The sequence below is a fragment of the Camellia sinensis genome, chromosome 2 (genome assembly GCF_055761805.1).
Source record: "Camellia sinensis isolate YWXY chromosome 2, ASM5576180v1, whole genome shotgun sequence".
NCBI classification, from domain to species: domain Eukaryota; kingdom Viridiplantae; phylum Streptophyta; class Magnoliopsida; order Ericales; family Theaceae; genus Camellia; species Camellia sinensis.
This window is the reverse complement of record NC_138962.1, coordinates 61177491-61200269: the sequence shown is the minus strand read 5'-3', so window position 1 is coordinate 61200269 and position 22779 is coordinate 61177491. Positions and strand designations below refer to the sequence as shown.

Here is a 22779-nt window from a genome sequence, read left to right as displayed (position 1 = left end):
TCATCAATAAAACAAATAAAAGTCCTGATGAATTTTTTTTATAAAATTATTGAGCATTTCAATTATTTATTTACCTATTTAATTTATTTACTACTTTATCTCGTCTACGCCTGCGCCACTTGATTTGTTAAAATTAGAATTAATTGTCTAGTTGCGATTTCTAACCTTTGGGCACCGGGGTTGGATCGTGACATATCTGTTATTTATTTTTTTAAAGACAAATGCAATAAATTAAATAGAATACGATTATTGAACAAATTTAATTTTTTGTGTGAATGATATACATGAACGACTTGATAAAATGAATGATTTTGATTATCCAAACATGACTTGTGGTAAGCTCCATAAGCCCGAACAATAGCCTCTAGTCCAAATCACAGACCAGAGGGGCTCCAGATCCTGAATAACTATTGATTAGTTCCCATAACAATAAGGATTAATAATTTTTAAAGTATGTAATTTATTACGCTTTAGTCTTTAATTTTTTTTTCCAACTTTCTAAGTTCAAAATCAATAGTGAGAGGATACTTTTGAAAATTTACAAAAAGAAAAAAAAATTAAAAAAAATGCAACATATAAAGGAGTAGAGGTCAAATTGAAATAAATCATATACTTTGTGATCAAAATGTAACAAAGTACATATTTTGAAGATTGTATATATTTAGTCTAAGTACTCGTATTTATCTCGACATAATTTCATTAGACCCTGACCCTATCATATTATTTGTTAACAATTATATCTTATCATAAAATACAAATTTTGTTCCCAATCTTTAACTTCTCAAATACTAACCTTTACCCTACCCTTACACACCATTGGTAGCTCTGACCACTCTTTCCCTCCTATCCACATCTCTAGCCAAACTCACCGTTCTTTCCAAGCTTCTCCTTAATGTTGTTTGCCCCTCTTAGGTCCTTTTTGTGAGCCCTACTACCTCCCCAACCTTCACTTCCGCATTTCTTTTTCACATACACACACACACACACACACACATATACACAGTATCACTCACTCACTCTCTCTCTATCTCTCTCTTCCTCTCTTTATGACTCTTTCTTTCTTTGTTGCGTTTGTTTTCTATGTGTCAAAAGATGTAATAGAAGGGTGGAGGGCTAGAGGAGGAGGGACATTTGAGGTGAGGTGTGTCGAGGAGGGCTGGGAAGGGGACATAGGAGATGGGGTTTAGTAAGTAGGGCGGGGGTTGTGAAAAGAATGCTGAATGAAGGTGATACTAGGGGTGTGTAGACATCCTATTTTGACCGGCTCTAAGACTTAGGTGCTTTCTTTTAATTATTTGATGATAAAAATTAGAATGTGTTTCTTACAGAATTTTTAGTAAGAAAGATGGAATTTGAGCTTTATTGCCAACCCTAAACCTATTTTGGTCAAGTGTTTAGGTCTCGTTTGTCACTCAGAAAGAACTTGGACTGAGTCGGAGTGAAACTAGGTTGAACCGAAGCGAAATAGGCAAAAATTACCCTGGTTGGTCGACTGGATGGTCAATTAGTCCACACCATCACGGCGACTGAGGCAACAGCAGCCGTGACCAAGCTAAGCACGGCCACGACCTGCACACACTGAACTCGGATTTTTTTTACTGTGGAGCACTCCATGATTCCATTTCTGACCCATTTTTGCCCCAAATGTATGTATACTCAACCTCCATTGACTAGTGCTTAATCCATTGAAGATAATGCTTCATTTTGGTGCTCCATTAGCTCTATTATTTTCCATAATGCCCCATTACTCTTCCACTTTGTCTTCCATCATAGCTTCACTTGCATTGCCTATATAAGGAGAGCTTAAGTCTTGAGAAAAAGAGATGAATTTGAGAGATAGAGAGAGGATAGATTGCTTGAGGCTAGAGAGAAAAAAGAGAGTTGAAACTTTGATCAAAGAGTTGTCAAACTTGAGAGAAACATATAAAGTGAGCCATAACTTCCGTCTTTTCATTCATACATTAATATATCCTCATTGAAACCAAGTCCTAATGCTTTGATAAAATAGAGAGTAATCCTTGCCAAGTTTAAGAACCGAGCGATCATTTCCTAAGCCACCGTTATAGCTCAAATTCCAAGCTTTCGAATTGAGGATTGAGAACATAACTTACAACCTTGAGGGTGAGAAAAAGAAAGTTTGGAAATCAAGAAGTTCATCATTTCCTTGGAAGGTGAATTTTCAATCTTTCATTTTCCTTGTATTTTTTTTTATCTCATATTTGTTTTCTGACTTTAGTTTCATATTATTTCTGTTGTAAGCTAACTGGAAGTGGTTAGTAAAGCCACCTATATATTCCCTATTAGTTCTTTTCTCGGTGTTGTAACAAAACAAGTTTTGCTAGGCCTAGTTGGCCTGCTGGCTAATTATTTAGTTGGCGGACAGAACAAAGCAGTCGTCCTGCATTGAGCATGATAGTTTTCGATGATCCTCGAGACACCTGAAGCTTTTATTTTGTTTTCCTTTGAGTGTTTTGTGAAATTTTTATGTTGTTGTAATATTCTCTTCCTCTCTTATTCAGTTTGTAATTATTTATTCAAAGTGTTGTAATAATTTACTGCCTCGCTTTTTTCTATCCTGTTCTTTTACTTGCTTCCGTTATTTGTGAATATGCATCATATTTTATTTTTCGTTATATTCATGCTTTGCATTCACGTTTTATGCATCTTGATTCGGCTAAGTTTGCATTTGTGGATTTAATCAATTCTTATGTGATTATGTGCGCTACCTCTTGTTCTTGAGATGATTCATATGTCATTTATTAGAAGTCGAATCTTTAGTTGCATTTCATGAGTGAATTGCATTAGGATTTCGTATACAGGATCATGCATGTTTTACTAACTTTGTTTTGTAACTGTTCACAGGACGTCGGTAAATATATAAGTTTTTATGTTTTAGCATCCCGCTTGTGTGCGTTTTCCTTACTATGTTTATTATTTTACCATGTGGCTATTTACTTATTTGATATAACTGTATGAATGTCGGTGGATGGAGGTTGTGTCGCTTAATTTGGAATGATATTGATTTTTGTGTTTGTAAACTCAATTTCTCTAAATTGTACATCTTCAAAACTCTTTTAAAATACGTGAAATTAAATTGTTCCAAAATAAATGACATAGCTTATACTTGCTTGCTTCACATAGTAATTTTTAGGATTTATTAAATAATTGTAATATGAACATATAAAGTAAATAAAACTCATATTATGGTTTAAAACAGGCCAATTTATGATCGGATGAGCGAGGGTGCTCAATTAAAGATATTCTCCTCTCATATCTAAGGTTCTGAAACGAAACATCTTTGGTTACGATAAACAGTGGCCTTGGCACGAGTCACGGGTTTTCTAATTTTTTCAAAATATTAGGTGGCGATTCTGAGATCTAGTAATGCAATCTATTTCTGGCAAATGTTTTGCAATAAAATGAATTTTCTATAAAAGTTACTAAATTTGGATTTTTATGTATATTTCACATTACTTTCGTGAGAATAGATCAAAAAAATTGAGGTTTCAAACTATTTAATGCGCATAGGTAACCGTGGGCATGTTACAGGATGGAGGTCCAAAGAAGGAGAGGCATAATTGAGATTATGGTGGGTATTAAAATAAAGAAGAGTGAGTTCAATTTTGGTGAGTGCAGAGTCCAAAAAAATACGATTGGAACAAATAACAACACTCATTTAGTCATTTTGATTTTCTTGACTATGTATTTATGCAAAATTTTAAAAATATTTCTCATTCAATTATTGATTTTGAACAAGGTGGATATAAAAAATTAAAGAGTAACATATCGTATATTTTAATTGAGGATCAAATTAAAAAAATTAGAAATTAAAATATAATATATTGAATGTATTGATGATTATTAATGTAATAAACCCTAACAAAACATTGGTATCAATGATGATGACCACGATGAATATGATACCAAATTTTAATTAATAAAAATAGTACCGTGGCTGATACTCAATAACGATGTTATGAATAAAAAAGAAGAAAAAATTACTTTGATGTCAAATTTTAGCTAATAAAAATAGTATATAATAATATTAACGATGACAACCATGTCAAATTTTAGTTTATAAAAATATGACTGTCAAATTTTAGTTCTAGAAAACAAAAAACTTATATATCTTAGAAAAAAGAATAAAATTTCGTTTGGAAACATGTTATTTTAATAATTTTTTAATTTTTTAGTTAAAATATGAGGAAAAAAATTAATATATTTGAGATAATTTTTTAATTTTTTATAAAAAAATATACAAAAAATAACAAAAAAAGAGAATCTTGTTGAATTTTTAACTTTTTTAATACTTTTTCATTTTTAAACTAAAATGTGATGTTGTAAGACCTAAATAAATAAATAAATACAATAACTGTGGACGCCAACCATTGACATTTGTGCCAGCCTTCGGAAAATTTAGGAGTTACAAAACAAATAAATATTTTAGCGGAGATTGGGTAGAGATTTAAAATAAGTAATTTGATATATAAATTCATGTTCTAGAATTATTTTTTAAATTAAATGATTAATTATTTTTTTGACACATCACTAAATTTAAAAAATTCTGAATAACAATATTCTTAAAATAAATAAATAAAATGTAGGTTAAATATTTTATTTACATTTTACTAAGATTTTCTTTGAAATGGAAAGACAATCATAAGATGAGGGTAGGTTGGACCTGAGAGAAAAATAGTAGTTACGAAGCTTTTTCTTTGTAATATTCAGATACAAGGCAAGTCATCCATAGTATACCAGTTTATTTTATTTTTGGCTGTGTTTGGTTAAGCTTTTCAAACTCAATTTCACCCCTTGGTTTGAATCATGTGTTTGGTTATAGTTTTCAAAAATTGATTGTACACCCATCTGTGAAACACACGTCTACCTGGTCATTCTCCCGACGTCCGGCCAGTTGACCGGAACAATGGTTGTGTTTTTTTTTTTTCCTGTTATTTTTATATTTTAAATAAAAAATATTTTGGAAATTTTTTTCAAATTTTTTATGAGTTTTGAATAGAGTTTTATATTGTTTGTTTGGTTAAAAATTGTAAATTTTTTAATCAAATATCATATGTCACATCATTCAATTCAAACTAAATTCAAAACTCATAACTAAACAAATTTTTCACGCTTAAATTATAATTCCAAAACTCACAAACTCAAAATACAACTCTGTTCTCAAATCATAATTCTAAAATTCTATCAAACACAACCTTCGTTTTTTCAGAGTCACATATGAGAGATCCCTTTGCTTGGTAATATTGATATTCAAGGCCAGACATACGAGTTTGATTCCACAGTATCTATGTTTGCTTTGACCGTATGTGTTTAAAAATTCTTTGATTTTGTTTAGATTATGAATTTGAGTAACTTTTTTCCTTTTTCTTTCTAAAACATACATCTAAATACAACCTTTATGTTACTTGAGAGGGTAATTTATGTCTAAATTGGGTCGAGCTAAGTAGGAGACTTCTTTGGTAATTTGGCCGCAGGATGGACCGAGGTAAAAGCAGATTTACTTCGGTCCAAAAGACTAAGCGATTGTGGGCCAAGCTAGCTAGGCACTGTAATTGGGAGAGCTGAGCTAGCTTGGTATTGTGCATTGGAGCACTGAGCTAACTCCTACCTCGTACTGGGTTAGCTCAGTATTAAGTAAATAGCCTAGTTGGAGCATGTCAAACCGAGGTACACCGAGCTAGTTGGAGCTCGGTCTAGTCTGCGGCTTTAGCATGGTCATGTTAGTTCGGTCGTATTGACATCCAACCATGGTAAAACCATCTCACTTGGTTTAAGCAGTGAGGGGATGTTGAAAGATAAGCATTATCTTTCAGGAATATGATTCCTATGAGGACTCTACATAGAGGAGTAAGAGTCCTACTAGGATTGTACCACGCGGAACCTATAAAAGCTCACAACATCACCTATGGAAAGGTAACACAACTTTGATTTCCGAATACACAGAGCTTTTGTCTATTTGTCCGTTTTGCTGACTTAGGCATCAGAGAGGTATCCGGCACACACCCGTCGGCTAGCTCACATTTGTGTTTTCAAGAAGTAAAGCGACGGCGTACAGAGGAGCGTAGACTTGATCAACAGGATTATACGAGAAGAATATTTCGTGCTCATACAATTGGCACCGTCTGTGGAAATACCAGAAAGAACAAAATCTTTTGATCAAGTTTTTCCTCTCTAATTGGAAGTGATGGCGCACAATGAAGATTTGCCGCAGTCCGCCATCGATAGACAAACCCCAGAGGGGGGTGGGAGGCGCGAAGGTTTGCCTTCTATCCCTCCCATGGCAAATTTAGAGCCCCAGCGACAGAACCCCTGGAGGGATGCAAGGGGGAGGCGGACTAACAGCCCCTGTTGCTCTCAAAGTCCAGAAAGACAGGCGGATGATCGATCCTCAAGTTCTGGAGAATCGTGTAAAGGAACAAGACGAGTTAATAAGGAAGATGGCGGCGGACATGGAGTCTATGAAACGCCAGATCAAAGGAAAAGGGGTGGCGACAGGAGAGGGGTGCAAAAGTAACACGCCCCCTCGCCACTCAGAAGATCGTGGTAGGCATACCACGTCATCGCAAGCAGAGAGTAGGAGCCTAAGAACAGGCGACACTCAGTCAAGAACTCCCAGGACTCGTTACTCCAGGTCTGAGAGAACGAGAACTGAGACGTCACATACTGAGGGAAGCACCTATCGGCTCTCGCGCGCACACCAGATGTCATCCAGGCAGATAGAGTTGCCTAGATCATCTGATTTGCGAACTGTGCTAAAAGAAAGGGCACGATGGAAAGAAGATAACAGGGTGCGTGACCCGCACAGAGTTTCAGCCCTTCAGCGATTGGCTCTTTGGACGCATGGGAGCGTCGAGGTAGGAATGCCGATACCACGCCTTGCTTACGAACTAACAAACAAAGCATTAGCAAGGCTACAGACCTCGCCGTTCGTTCCGGCGATTGAGAACGCGCCCCTACCTTCAGGCTTTCTTCAGCCCAAATTCACCACGTATGAGGGGAAGACAGACCCCTACATGCACCTTAGCCACTTTCGCCAGGTTATGGCAGTATACCGGCGAAATGAGGCTTTGATGTGCATCCTATTCCCTTCTAGCCTTGGCGACCTAGGTTTAACCTAGTTCGAAAGGCTACCAGAAGGCAGCATAGCCTCCTGGTCGCAATTGGTAGAGGCGTTCGTGACAAGGTTCAGAACAAACACCAAGACGCCAATAGAGATCGATCAGCTACTCTCCATTGACATAGGCGACAAGGAGACGTTGAGATCTTACAACAGTCGTTATTGGGAGACCTTCAACCAGATAGGAGATTGCCCCACAAATCTCGCCATCGCACAGTACAAAAGAGGTCTTCCAATTGGAACAGGTTGAGGAACTCAATCACCATGACGCCACCCCTCACGATGGAGGCCTTAATGGAGAGAGTGCACCAACATATTCGAGTGGAGGAGGATGGTGCCCACGCTAAAGCCAAATCTGGTGGATCAGTAGTACCAGATAAAAAGACTATGGCAAAAGTCAACACGATGGAACGTCCAAGCAGGAACGAGCGAGGCAGGCGGGACAACGGTGAGAACCAAGATAAAAGGTAGTGGAGAGTCCGTACTGCCATTACCATAGTGTTCAAAAAATTGATATATCGAATTCTCAGTGAGATACGTGATGAACCTTTCATCCGATGGCCAGCTAAGTTGGGAGAAGCGCAAAAAGATTATGACGAAAGATCTCGGTGCACCTTCTATAAGGAAAAAGGACACCGCACTGAAAATTTCACACCGTTGAGACAGCACCTGGAGGAGTTAGTGGCAGCTGGGCACCTGGACCAGTACATAGAAGGAGGGACACAGCCAGCTCCCCAGAACCACGATCACCCAGACGAAATGCCGATCGACGCCCCACCTCAAGGCGTGATTAACATAATACATGGGGTATTCGAACCTGAGCGAGTACGTGAGCTCAGGGGAATGATCAAGAAGGCTGAGCACTTAAGGGAGGTATTAAGTGCACAACCTACCATTAAAAATGAGAGAACAGAGGCCACGAGCGTCATGTCTTTTTCAGACAGAGACTTGGCAAGGATATATTGCCCTCACAATGATGCACTGGTCGTCACTCTCCGCATCAAGGATTACGACATCAAGTGAATTTTGATTGACCAAGGGAGCTCATGTGAGATAATGTATTACGAAACCTTCAAACAACTGAAACTGGAGGACAAAGACTTGGCACCTGCCGTATCTCCCCTGATCGGATTCAACTCAATGCCAGAGTGGCCAGTTGGCAAGATAATCCTCCCAGTCAGAGCAGGAAGCATGACAAAACAAGTGGAATTCTGGGTATTGAAAGTCCCTTCCACTTACAACATAATCTTGGGAACGACATGACTGCATGGCATGTGATTGGTAGCGTCAACCTACCATCAAATAATGCGGTTCCCCAATGAAGCCGGAGTAATTGAAGAGGTCTTTGGAGACCAGATCATGTCCAAACAATGCTTCGTCACCGTAAATGGTAGCCGCGCTGCCAAAGGGTTTGTTCAGATGGTAGAAGAACCTGAGAGCAATGAATTGTTTGCGGATGTTGGCAAAGCCGCTGAACAGAAGGTAGTGGAAGACTTGGTATAGGTAAGAATAGATGAAAAGAACCCAGAAAAGTTTTTTTTGCTTGGCTCATCTATGTCCAGCATTGAGAGAATAAAGCTCATGAAATTCTTGACCTCTAACATCGAAGTGTTTGCCTGGACGCCGTATGACATGCCTGGCATTGACCCAAACTTCATCTGTCACCAATTGAACGTCCACCCAACTGCCAGACCAATTATACAGCGCACTCGCAGATCAGCACTCCACCATGCCGAGATAGTGGCGGAAGAAGTGGGAAATCTTCTAGAGGCAGGAGCTATCAGAGAAGTGCACTATCCCAAGTGGATATCCAATACAGTAGTGGTGCCAAAGAAGAATAAAAAATGGCGTGTCTGCGTGGACTACAAAATAGTCAACAAGGCATGCCCAAAAGACAGCTTTTCCCTACCATGGATAGACCAACTGGTAGACTTAACGGTAGGACACCATCGATTTAGCTTTCTTGATGCGTACAGAGGTTACCATCAGATCGCTATATAGGAACCAGATCAGGAGGTCACATCCTTTACAATGCCAAGAGGACTGTATTGCTACAAGGTCATGCCCTTTGGCCTAAAAAACGCAGGGGTGACATTCTAGCAGATGGTCACCAAGATGTTCGAACCATTGTTAGGCAGAACAATGGAGGCTTACATCGATGATATGGTAGTCAAAAGCAAGGATGAGAATGACCATCTCAGGGACCTAGGTGAGATGTTTCAGATCCTAAAGAAGTACAAGTTGCGCCTTAATGCATCTAAGTGTGCGTTCGGCGTAGGATCAGGCAAATTCCTAGGCTTCCTAGTGACCAACCGAGGTATAGAGGCAGACCCCTCTCAAATCAAAGCAATTTAGGATCTAGAGAGGCCCAACTCAGTAAAAGAAGTACAACATCTCACCGGTATGGCAGCCGCGCTCAATCGGTTTATAAGTCAGTTGTCAAACAGATGTCGACCATTTTTTCAAGCATTAAAAGCCAAGTTTGAGTGGGATGAAGAATGCGACCGCGCCCTAGAAAGTTTGAAAGAATACATGTCTTCTCCACCGTTGCTAGTGATCCCAATACCTGGAGAAGAACTATTTTTGTACCTGACAGTTTCACAGCACGCAATTAGCGCAGTGTTGGTCCGAGCAGAAGGAATCCAACATCTGCTCATCATTTATGTCAGCAAGACATTGCTGGGCGCAGAAACCAGATACTTACCATTGGAAAAACTGGCCTCAAGGAAGTTGTTGCATTACTTTCACGCCCACACCATAATCGTCCTTATAGCTTTTCCATTAAAAGCTTTGTTTGAGAGAGCGAACTTTTCTGGGCGAATCTTGAAGTGGGCAGTAGAGTTGGGACAGTTTGACATCAAGTTTCAACCCAGAACCGTGATAAAAGCCCAAGCTTTGGCAGACTTTGTTGCAGAATTCACACCAGGAAGTCATCACATCTGCCCAGTTGACTTAACTGGTACAACCAAAATGGGGATGGAAAGTGTCGCCGGAATAGCGCAACCCCTGATACAGGATACCCAACCACATCCCACGACAGACCAAAGTGAACAAAGGGAGGCAAAAGCCAACCATGCTACGCCAAGCAAAGACTCATCAACAAGTAAAGACTTGGTACAATCAGATAATGAGGGGCAAACAATAAGTGTGGACTTTGAAGAAAATACCAGTAACACTAATGACCCCAAGGCATCATCTGATCCCTCTACTTGCTGGAAGTTGTTCGTTGGAGAGATGTGGAAGCTCTTCGTGGATGGAGCGTCCAATAGGCACGGTGCAGGACTTGGCATAGTTCTCATCTCACCAGAGGGCCTAATAGTGGAACAAGCAGTCAACCTTGGCTTCCCAGCATCAAACAACGAAGCGGAGTATGAAGCGCTTCTGGCAGGCCTAAAATCAGCACTCTACATGAAGGCCACCGAACTAATGGTTTATAGTGACTCACAGCTGGTAGTAAACCAAATTTCAGGCGACTACGAGGCAAAGGATGACAGGATGGGTAAGTACCAAGAGTTAGTCAGAAAAGAGATCAAGAAATTTGAAGTACTGCGGATAGAGCAGATAGGCAAGGAAGAAAACAGTAAAGCGGACGAACTAACAGGCTTTGCTTCAATGGCAGATACATCCATCCCATATCCATTATTGATCGACTTCTTGCCAAGACCAAGCATCGAAGAGCCCGAAGTAGCTGAAGTATGTTGCACCGAACCAGGCCCTTCATGGATGGATCCCATCATAGTATTTTTAAAAGACGGCGTCTTACCTAAAGAAAAGAAAGAAGCCAACAAGATTAGAGCAAAGTCGCAATGATTTTGGCTCTCCCCATCAATGGCCCTGTACAAGAAATCCTTCACAGGACCTTACCTAAAGTGTGTTCATCCCAGCAAAGTTGAAGCATTCTTGTTCGAGATACACGAAGGCGTATGCGGAAGCCACCAAGGGGGAAAATCATTGGCTTATAGGGCAATCTCGCAAGGATATTGGTGCCCTTACATGCAAGCAAATTCAGAGAATTATGTCAAGAAGTGCGAGAAATGTCAGAAGTTCGCACACCAAATACATCAACCAGCCAGAGAGCTTCTACCATTAACTAGCCCATGGCCCTTCGCAATGTGGGGCTTGGACATAGTAGGACCACTTCCAACGGCACCCCGCAACAGAAAGTTCTTCCTTGCAGCAACAGACTACTTCACAAAGTGGGTGGAAGCAGAAGCACTAGCATCTATAAAGGAGAAAGATGTGAAGAAGTTCATCTAGCAGAATATCATCACTCGGTTCGGCATACCAAAAGCTCTAATATCCGACAACGGCACTCAGTTCGATGGCAAAATTTTTAAAGGCTTTTGTGAAGAGTACAAGATAGAATTCTACAATTCTACACCGACATACCCCCAAGCAAATGGCCAAGCGGAAGCATTAAACAAAGTCGTCTTGGATGGATTGAAGAAAAGGTTAGAGAAAGCAAAAGGCAAATGGGCGCAAGAGCTCCCTCATGTTTTATGGGATTACCGTACCACACCTCGGCGGTCTACTAGAGAAACGCCTTTTTCCATGGCCTATGGCATGGAAGCAATAATCCCACTAGAAGTTGGCCTCCCCACAATTAGAAGTGAAAACTTTGATCCAGACTTAATTGGAGAATCCATAGCATTAGAGCTCGACCTTGCAGAAGAAAGAAGAGAAAGAGCACTGGTTCACATTGCCTCGTACCAGCAAGAGTTATCCAGAAAGTATAACAAGACAATACATCCACGGCAATTCAAGATTGGAGATTGGGTGTTGCGCAAAGTAATGGAAAACACCCTGATACCAGGAGATGGCAAGTTAGGGCCCAACTGGAAAGGACCTTACAAAGTGGTTGGATTAGCAGGAAAAAGGGCATACCACTTGGAAGACGAAGACAGCAAAGCCATTCCCAAGCCATGGAACATTGCCAATCTTAAATTATTTTATTTTTAGCTTTTCTTTAAAGTACTTGTAATTCTTCTTTTCCTCAATAAAACAAGTAGTTTTCTTTTCAGCATAATTGTTTTATTCTATAAAAGTTGTTTTAGTGAGCTAGGGGCAACAAAAGCAGAGTTGGCCAGAATAACCAACTTTACGCTCTCTTCAGCTAGGATCAGGATCTGGGCTGAAGAGGTTGGCTGAAAAAACCAACACTTACTTTTCCTAAGCCGAAGATAAGGATCTAGGCTGCAGGACGTTTGGCCGAAATAACCAAACACTTCGCTCAGAGTTGGACGAAATAACCAACTTTGAGCTCTCTTCAGCTAGGATTAGGATCTGGGCTGAAGAGGTTGGCTGAAAAAACCAACGCACACTTCTCCTAAGCCGAAGAAAAGGATCTAGGCTGTAGGACGTTTGGCAGGAATAACCAAACACTTCACTCAGGGTTGGCAGGAAAAACCAACTTTGAGCTCTCTTCAGCTAAGATTAGGATCTGGGCTGAAGAGGTTGGCTGGAAAAACCAACACTTATTGCTCTTCAGCCGAGATAAGGATCTAGGCTGAAGGGTGGTTGGCTAGAAAAACCAACATTTATTGCTCTTTAGCCGAGATAAGAATCTACGCTGAATAATGGTTGGCTGGAAAAACCAACACTTAGTACTCCTCAGCCGAGATAAGGATCAAGGCTAAAGAGTGGTTGGCTGAAAAAACCAACACTTAGTACTCCTCAGCCGAGATAAGGATCAAGGCTAAAGAGTGGTTGGCTGGAAAAACCAACACTTAGTACTCTTGAGCTGAGATAAGGATCCAGGCTGAAGAGAGGTTGACTGGAAAAACAAACTTTGAGTACTCTTCAACCGAGATACGGATCCAGGCTGATGAGTGGTTGGCTGGAACAAACACCTTTTTGTGATCTTCAGCCGAGGTAAAAACCTAGGCTGAAGAGGTTGGCAGGTATGACCAGGTAGATTTCAAGGTTAAAACCGAGATAGGTGTCTCGGCCAGAAAATGTTATGCTGCATTCATATAACAATTGGAAAGTACAAGCATGAAAGTAAACCGAACAAACAATAAAGGAAAACAAAAGAAGATTTCATTGGTAGTGCAAATCAGAAATACAAAAGGGGGAGCCTCAGCCCAGTTACAAACTCCTTTGTTAAACAAAGAAAAGAAAAATCAGAAGAAGAGGTCGTCCAAGTCGGCATCCACAACAACTCGATCTTCACCCAGAGGTAGCTCGGTTGTGGCAAGCACTTCTAGGTCAAACTCAGTCGATGGCGCTACAACAGTTGCAACAGGTGAAGGTGGGACGGAGACCACTGGAGTTGGGGAGATAGACTGGCAGCCGGGCTGGGTGTTGTCTTTTGGAGCAGGATCTTCGTCCTCCTCTTGCAAAAATTTTTGCTGAACGACAGTAGTGTACTCTGCCATAGAGCTCGGTATGAAATACGGAGGAGGGTTAAGAAAGACCTCGGTCTCTGGGCCATGACCAAGCTGCACCGCAACCGCCGTCCATCCACATTTGAAGAATAGATCTTTTGCAGCTTCACATTGCTTGATGTAAGTGGCCTCCCTCTCCTTGTAACCGCGGTCTTCCACGTCCTAAACCTTCTTCTTGAGCTCGGCTATCTCGGTGTTCTTTTTTCCCTCGAGCTTGGCCAGCTCGCGCAGATATTTATCTTTTATTGCAGCCGCCGCCTTTTGCTTGTCTGCTTCAGTCGAGCTGACAAGACCGGCCAGACGAACCCTCTCGGTTTGTAGCTTGGCTATTTGCTTCTTCGCTTCTTCTAGCTCGGCGATTTTGGCATTGGCCTCTGCCATGGCCTGCCTTGTTGACTTGCGCAGTTCTAACACACGCTTGTGAGCGATGTGGTTTTTCTGCACGGCCTGTAAAAGGGTGGTAAGAATCTTTTTAGTAAAACCGAGCAGAAAGATGAACAAATTAGAAAGACAAACAAAGGGGCAACTTACCAGCACCATTGATTTTGTGGCCGAGAGAATGGCCTTCAGCTTGGTAAGATAGTCGTGGTGCTCCATATCGGCTGGAAGGCAAACGCTTTTGGCAAGGTTGAATGCCATCAGATGGTTTTTTTCGGCGACCACTGAATCGGACTCAGTGATAGCACGGTTCTGGAATGTAACCTTTGGTGCCCACTTAGAAGAGCTAGCTCGTTGGGAGCGCTCACGTTGTGGGCTCGGTGGAGTGGTTTGGGGAAGCACTGTTTCATCCTCGTCGACAAGACGTGGCTCGGTTGTGGAAGTTCGAGCATGCTTGCTTGCCCGAGATGATGAAGGTTGATGGTTTGGCAGGGCTACCATGGTCTCTTCAGGTTGGCCAGCTAGTGGTATTTCAGCCTAGTTTGTTTCGGTAAGGAGGGCCCTTACTGCTCTCTTCTTGGCCATCTCTTGCTCCGCTGTCAATGGGATCAAGTTGACCTGAAGAAGTGTTGGATCAGGCTCAGGCGAGGGCTCCAATAAGAAATCGGTCACCCTGGTCTTCCTGCGGCTGTTGTATCTGTATCTCGGTTCAAAATTTAATAGCTCGGCCCAACTTCTATTGGGATATTGAAGTGCGTTTAAGTTCGGGTAGCTATACAGGGATTTGAGATGGTTCAAATCTGCATGAAGAAGAAAGACAAACATTTAGTACGGTTTAAAGTAAGCACCGAAGTAAAAGAAAACATGAAATCGAGCCGAGATAATTATACCGGCGACTCCTTTGTTCCAGTTTATTCGGTTGCCCGGGATCTGGGCTTCCTGGTCTTCAAAGTTCCTAGAAACCCAGAAGAAATCATCGTCGTTTACATCCTTGTCTGGGGTATTCTTTATTATCTTTTCACGCCGGTGCCTTATTCTTAAATAGTAAACCCAGCCATCCTCATTTGAACCTATGGAACATTGGTGGAAGAGCTCGACTAAACCGAGATTAAGGCTAGCCCGGCGGTTTAGCTCGGCGATGCCATTTATTATGCGGTATGAATTTGTGGAAAGCTGGGTAGGGCAGAGGTTTGTTTGCCTAAGGAATTCGCAAAGAAGAGCATGTACAAGGAATCTAAGTCCAGTTTCTACAATTGAAAGAAGAGTAAAGGGAACAAAGCCAGGGTTTCCCCAAGGTGTGGTATCTAGTTCGGCTAAGGTAAGATGGACATCATCAGGGATATGGTAGTCCCTTCGGAACTCGACCATGGCACCTGGTGAGTTTACTAAGAACCTATACTTTCCCATATGGGTTTAAATTATGTATAAATTAATTTCGAGTGTTAGATCGGTGCTGAGATGACGCTGAGTAGCTCGGTTGAGCGTTCAAAGGAGTGCCTGGCCAACCTAGGTCTGCAAAGTAAAAAAGACAGGTTAAGCACAAATCGTTGGACTGTGCTGAAAGAAACAAAGGCAAGATAAATGAAGTCCTAGCTTAGCTACGTGGGATACTATCATTCTTAGCTCGGTTTAAGCGAGGGACTTTAGCTCGATTGAAGCTATTGGGGCAGCATTCTTAGTTCGGTTTTGATTAAGGGAGCTGGTTTAGCCCCAAGTTATAGCTCGGTTGGCAGTTGAGGCTTTCTAGCACAGTATTGCGCGAACCTAAGGCAGCTCGCTAGCTCGGCTAAGTAAAGCACAAGGTATTTAGACTTATTGAAACTACAAGTATGACATGAAGTGTTAGTTCGGTTGTTTAGTTTGGCTAGGTTCGCACCTAATACAAACAACTTCCTAGTTCGGTTGGAGTGTGATTTTGGATCAAATACATCGTTCTCCAAAATATTCGTGAATACAAGTGGTTCTATTACATGGTTTTTCACAGAAAAATGGAAGCAAGCATGATATATATTTTGAAAAACATATGAATAATATGCTTTGTGTTGTAAAAACAAGTATGAAATAAATGGAAAGGAAATAAATTTGAGAGCCACATACCAGTCAAGAATGAAGGAGCTGAAGATGAAATCAGTCCCAATTGAGCTTTTGCAGATGGAGTATTGAGGAAAATGAAAAACTCAGAAAGTAGAGAGAGAAGAAGGTGAATAATGTTGCGTTTGAAGAGTAGGGTTTTTGTGAAGAATTTGAGTTTAGACGGGACTGTTCAAATATTGCGAAGTACGAAGAACGGCGTGACAGCTATACTGGGCCAATGAGAGTTTGCCACGTGCCCTTGAAGAGACGTTTTAACCAGACAGATTGGTAGCACGGTGTGAATTTAGCTCGGTTGAAAGGCTAAAGATTTTAGCTCGGCAGGTAGACAGGTAATCCCTATCATGCTATACAGATGGAATTAAGGAGCAATTGAGAGGGTAATTTATGTCTAAATTGGGCCGAGCTAAGTAGGAGACTTCTTTGGTAATTGGGCCGCAGGATGGACCGATGTAAAAGCAGATTTACTTCGGTCCAAAAGACTAAGCGGTTGTGGGCCGAGCTAGCTAGGCACTGTACTTGGGAGAGCTGAGCTAGCTTGGTATTGTGGATTGGAGCACCAAGCTAACTCCTACCTCGTACTGGGTTAGCTCGGTATTAAGTAAACAGCCTAGTTGGAGCATGTCAAACCGAGGTACACGTAGTGAAAGGAAAAACCGAGCTAGTTGGAGCTTGGTCTAGTCTGCGGCTTTAGCATGGTCATGTTAACTCGGTCGTATTGACATCCAACCATGGTAAAACTATCTCACTTGGTTTAAGCAGTGAAGGAGTGTTGAAAGATAAGCATTATCTTTCAAGAATATGATTCCTAGGAGGACTCTACATGGAGGAGTAAGAGTCCTACTAGGATTGTGCCACACGGAACCTATAACAGCTCACAACATCACCTATGGAAAGGTAACACAACTTTGATTCCCGAATACACAAAGCTTTTGTCTATTTGTCCGTTTTGCTGACTTAGGCATCGAAGAGATATCCAGCACACACCCGCCGGCTAGCTCACGTTTGTGTTTTCAGGGAGTAAAGCGACGGTGTACGGAGGAGCGCAGACTTGATCAACAGGATTATACGAGAAGAATATTTCGTGCTCGTACATTACTGCTTTGTTGCACAACAATATCATGGCTCTATTTTGATTTTTTTCAATAATTATATTAATATGCTTGGATACCTTTTAGATACTTGTTCGGAATTTTAATTTTGGATCTGCATGATTTATTTTATTTTATTTTTTCTGATCAAAATAATCTGCTCAAATACAGTTTTTTCTTTCTTTTATTTTATGTTATTTCGATCTCTGTGTATGTCAATAAATAAAAACTCTGTTGTTGTAGATGTAACAAACCAATTGATGTATTCAGATTCTTTGTAGGCGCGCGTGTAAACGCCAACTTTTTAATCATTTGCAAAAAAAAAAATCATTTGTGTGTGTTGCATATACTTTAAAGAAAAATGGTTCAGAGCTCAAAATTCCTAGGCTTGAATGGCCCGAATTCAAAACGACGTTGTTTTGATTTATTTTTTTTCCCTCTCTTTTGTCAAATAGAGGGAGGGAGGAAGAGAGAAAGAAAGAGAAGAAATGAAGAGAGAAGAAAGAGAGAAGGAGGTGGAGCCGATCTTCTCACGTCGTCGTCGTCGCTGCCTCCTCCTCCTCCTCTTCTGTCACTGCAGCGACCACCACTGTCGCCGCTACACCACCTCCATCGCCGCCCTCTCTCCTCCGTTTCTCTTTTTCTATATATATGTGTGTGTGTGTGTGTGTGTGTGTGTGTGTGTTTCATGTTCATTTTCCAGATCTGTACTTATGTGTGTGTATGTGTATGTTTCATGGATTTGTGGGTTTGATTTGTTTCATGGATTTGGGTTTGATTTGTTTCATGGATTTGGCTTTGATTTGATTTGTTTCATGGATGTAGCTTTGATTTTCATTCCAGATTTGGCTTCGATTTTCCAGATTTTCCAGATTTTCCAGATTTGGCTTCTCCACTATCTCTTTCCTCTTCTCTCTTCTTCTTTCTTCTTCCTTCTTCTTTCTTCTTCGTCCTTCTTCTGCGATCATGGAAAGGAAGAAGAAAAGAAGAAAAAAAAAAAAGGCCAAAACGACGTCGTTTTGGGATTTTGGGGTACTCGAGCCTCCAATTTTTTGAGCTACCTAGCGGGACTGCACTTTAAAATGGTAATGGTTCTGGTTGTTTATATATCATTTTTAGATTTGATTAATGAGTGGTCTAAGGAGATTGGTTAACAATATTTAAATTGATTTGCTCCTCTTAGGTCCTCTTCGTGACTCGCGCTACCTCCCCAACCTTCACTCCCTCATTTCTCTCTCTCTCTCACACACACACACACACACACACATAGAGTATCACTCACTCTACCTCTCTCTCTCTCTCTCTTCCTCTTCCTCTCTTTGTGACTCTTACTTTCTCTGTTGCGTTCTTTTTCTGTGTCGAAAGATGTAACAGAAGTGCGGCGGACTAGATGGGAAGGGACATTTGAGGTGAGGTGTGTCATGGAGGGCTGGGAAGGGGACATGGGAGGTGGGGGTTAGGGATGACAATGGGGGTTAATAGGGTGGATATTAATTCCCCATCTCCATTTTCTTATAATTATTTTCCCCCATTTCCCAAGGATACTACCCTCCCCATCTCCTAATGGATTTAAAATTTTCCCAACACAACTTGAATTTATTTATTTATTTATTATTTATTTATTTTTGTAAGGTTCACAACCAATTATTTTTTTATTTTTTATTTTTTTAAGATTCACAACCAAAGCTAAATATACATTCAATCTTATTTTATTTTATTTGGCTCAACAACAAAATCAAATACACATTAATTAACATTGTTACATTATTCTTGTCAAATTTTATGTATATTTAAAAAAATTTAAATTTATTTAGAAAAATTCTATTCCTACAAAAAAATTCCATCTTCTTTTTTAATTTTTTAATTTTATGTATCTCCTTCTCCTCTCTATTAATTGATCTTCGATAATCTGAAGGTGAGTTGTTACTCTCGTTTCCATCTTCTTCTTCTTCTTCTTTTTAATTTTTATTTGCATTTACATAATGACTTTTCTTGTTTCAATATCTCCTACAATTGTTTTATTGGATTTCTCTTTGATTTGATGGTAATCTTAGATTGAATTTCCCAATTTTCATCTTAACTAGTGATCACATTAATTAAAATTTTATACATTTTTGTCTTCAATTTTCATGTTTTGGTTATGATTACTTGTGCGTTTTTGATCGATAGTCACAATCTTGTCGTAGCTAGATTGTCACCATCGCAAATCGCCATTGTTGTAGTAAGAGGATGAGGGAGAGTGAGAGTTGGAACTCTAATTATAAACAGAGTAATGAAAACTAGGGATGACAATGGATAATCTACCCTGTGGGTATCTATGGAGACCCAACCAAAATACATGGGTTTTCTTCTTTTTTCTTTCCTGTCGGGTAATGTAAGTAATGTTCTTTAAATCTCCACCGGGGATGGGTATCCACTTTTGTCCCTATAATTTTTTTTTAGGTACATCGGAAAATAATTTCTTCATATGTTTTTACTACTCTATTTACAATTGGAGTTCTATTCTCACTCTCTCTCATCCTCTCACTACAACAACAGTGATTTGCGATGGCGATAATCTAGCGGCGACAAGATTGTGACTATCGATCAAAAACACGCAATTAATCATAACTAAAACATGGAAATTGAAGACAAAAAATGTATAAAATTTCAATTACGGTGATCACTAGTTAAGATGAAAATTGGAAAATTTAATCTAAGGTTACCATCAAATCAGAGAGAAATCTAATAAAACAATTGCAGAAGATATTGAAACAAGAAAATTCATTCTATAAATGCAAATAAAAATTAAAAATAAAAAAAGAAGAAGATGGAAACGAGAGCAACTACTCACCTTAAGATTATCAAAGATCAATTAATAGAGAGGAGAAGGATATACATAAAATTAAAAAAAAGATGGAATTTTTTTGTAGGAATAGAATTTTTCTAAATAAATTTTAAAAATTCTAAATATACATCAAATTTGACAAGAATAATGTGACAATGTTAATTAATGTGTATTTGATTTTGTTGTTGAGTCAAATAAAATAAAATAAGATCGAATGTATATTTAACTTTGGTTGTGAATCTTAATAAAAAAAATAAAAAAAAGTTAAGTTAGGTTGGGGAAAATCCAAACCCATTAGGAGATGGGGAGGATAGTACCTATGAGGAATGGGGAATGGGGAAAAATAATTATAGGGGAATGGGGATGAGAATTAATATCCACCCCATTAACCCCCTTTACCATCTCTAGTGAAAACATATGGAGAAATTATTTTGCGATATACCTAAAAAAAAATTAAAAATTAAAAATTAAAAAAAATAAAAAATATAGGGAAATTAGTGGATATCCATCCCTACCCTATCCCCAGTGGAGATTTAAAGAACATCACTTATCCTACCCGATAGACAAAAAAAAAAAAGAAAAAATCTATATATTTAGGTTTGGTTTCCATCAAAACCCACATGATAGTTTATCCATTGCCATCCTTGGGAGTTGGTGAGTAGGGTGGGGGTTATGGTGAAGAGACTGCCGAATGAAGGTGGTACAAGGGGTGAAGGTCGAAAGAAGAAGAGGTATAATTGAGATTATAGTGGATATTAAAATAAAGAACGGTGCGATCAATTTTGATGAGTGCGGAGTTCAAAGAAATACGATTGGAACAAATAATACCCCTCATTTAGTCATTTTGATTTTCTTAACTATATATTTATGCAAAATTTTAAAAATATCTTTCATTCAATTATTGATTTTGAACAAGGTGGATATAAAAAATTAAAGAGTAAGATTGAGGTTAAATTAAAAAAATTAGAAATTAAAATATAACATATTGAATGTATTGGCGATTATTATTAGAAATGGTTTTGAAAAAATATGATTTTTCAAAAAATTACCAAAAAAATTATTAAGAATTGGGTATTATAAGAAGCAAGTGGAGATATCAGGTGTGCCAAAATCGAATTATTGCACATCTAATCTCATTTTTTGTTGGCGGGTCTAAGTGATAATGCGTTCTATACCGCGTTGTGATTCACGTGGTATATTTGGTTGCTCAAAACCATTATCGAGTGAATGGGAAATTGAAGCCAAAGTAAGCTCCATGGAAATGGAGTTTTTGATGGAAATTTCTTAAGGTTTGAATAAAGGCTTGTCCCACATTGGTTTGGTGAGAAGAATTTTGTAGGTTTATAAGGCATGGGTTTGTAACTTGGGGAGAGCCCTAAGGGGCACCCCAAGTTTGTAGAAGAGAGATTATGGGCAAATTAGACTAGACTCATTGGATTCAAAAATAAAAACGCGCTGCAGTTCGGGTTGGGCTGGGCACAAATGTGTGGTGTTGGGTTGGGCTTGCCCGACCCAATACCTATCTTTTTGGGCAAAAAATATTTGAATTTATTTTTTATTTTTTGGAAAATAAATTCTGACCGTTTGAATTTAAATTTCAATAGGAAAATTCAAATTCAATTTTTGCACATCTTCACGATTTCTGTACAACCAGATCCAAAATTCTGTACAGATTCGAAACTGTTCAAATACAATTTTTTATCTATACAAATTCAAACCCAAAAATAGTTTAATATATGTTTAAAATTCAAACCAAACAGGTACTATACCTGTTGAAGTCAAATTGAAAAGTCACCATTACACCTATAAATAGACAAGTCCTTCATTTGGATTTTTGACTCTAATTTTCGTCCAAAAAATTCTGCAATTACTCTCTGCATTTTGCCGCATTATTTTCTTGTGAGAAAGTGTATAAACACAAAGTGTGTTCGTTGTGCAAACAATTTGTAGTGCTGCTATTGTTGGCTGTTGATTATTTTATCTTGAGAGATAGATGTCCACAATCTGAAAGCACCGTAGAGAGGACGAATCTGTTTTAAGGACACAGTGTTAAACACTAGACTTGATCTGTTCAAGAAATTAATTTGATAAGTAATTCATTTATTTACTATTTTATTATTTTCATGTTTCAGATTTTGATTTTGTTTTAGTAACAAAATAAAAATTTGTTTTTATTTATTTATTTTATATTTTCATTTGATTTTTGTATTCAAACAATCTCACTCATTTCCTTTATTTCTTTTGTTTTCCATTTGTTGTTAAGTACACAAACAGAATTTATTTTTAAATACAATGAAGATTGTCCAACAATCTTAAGATAGAACATTTTTTGGTGTCTTCATTGTATTTAATTTCCTGTGCTTTCACAAAGTGATATTCTGGTTGGAAAATACAAATAGTAGTAATATACTGTTTGAAAAATAGTAATAATATACTGTTTATTTTTTTTTGACAACTAGTAGTAATATACTGGTGTCATTAACAATTCAGAGTATTTATTTGTGAAGTTTGTTAGAAATTAATTTTTGATTTTCAGAAATAATTTTTGATTTTTCATTAATTAAAATTCTATTTTCAGTATTTTCATTTTTGAAGTGTGGAATTAATTTGTTTAAATAATGTTTTATGCGGCTTCGTTTTGAAGGCCACTTAGTTTAATGAACCCTTTGTGAAAGGGTGTTAGTTCGTTTCACTTTATCATAATTCAACGTGAGAATATATGGAAGAATTTGATTCTGACAATTAAGTAGAATATTAGTTTTATAAACTAATTTTATATTCATTACGAAGAAACCTTTGTGGCAAGTTTTTATTTTTTATTGGTTTTCTGAATCATTTTTTTTAATTTCTGTATGTGGATCCGTAATCGTG

The 22779-nt window shown here is 38.8% G+C and overlaps 1 protein-coding gene across 1 annotated transcript in view; it reads right to left on the bottom strand.

Annotated features, from left to right (window-relative positions):
- LOC114279921 (uncharacterized) overlaps positions 1-10869 on the bottom strand; it is a 31362-nt gene extending 20493 nt beyond the window's left edge. The window contains exon 1 of the mRNA XM_082910015.1: positions 10731-10869. Within this exon, the coding sequence (XP_082766141.1) occupies positions 10731-10869 (139 nt within the window). The remainder of the gene's footprint in view (positions 1-10730) is intronic.
- Between the last annotated feature and the right edge of the window lie 11910 nt (positions 10870-22779).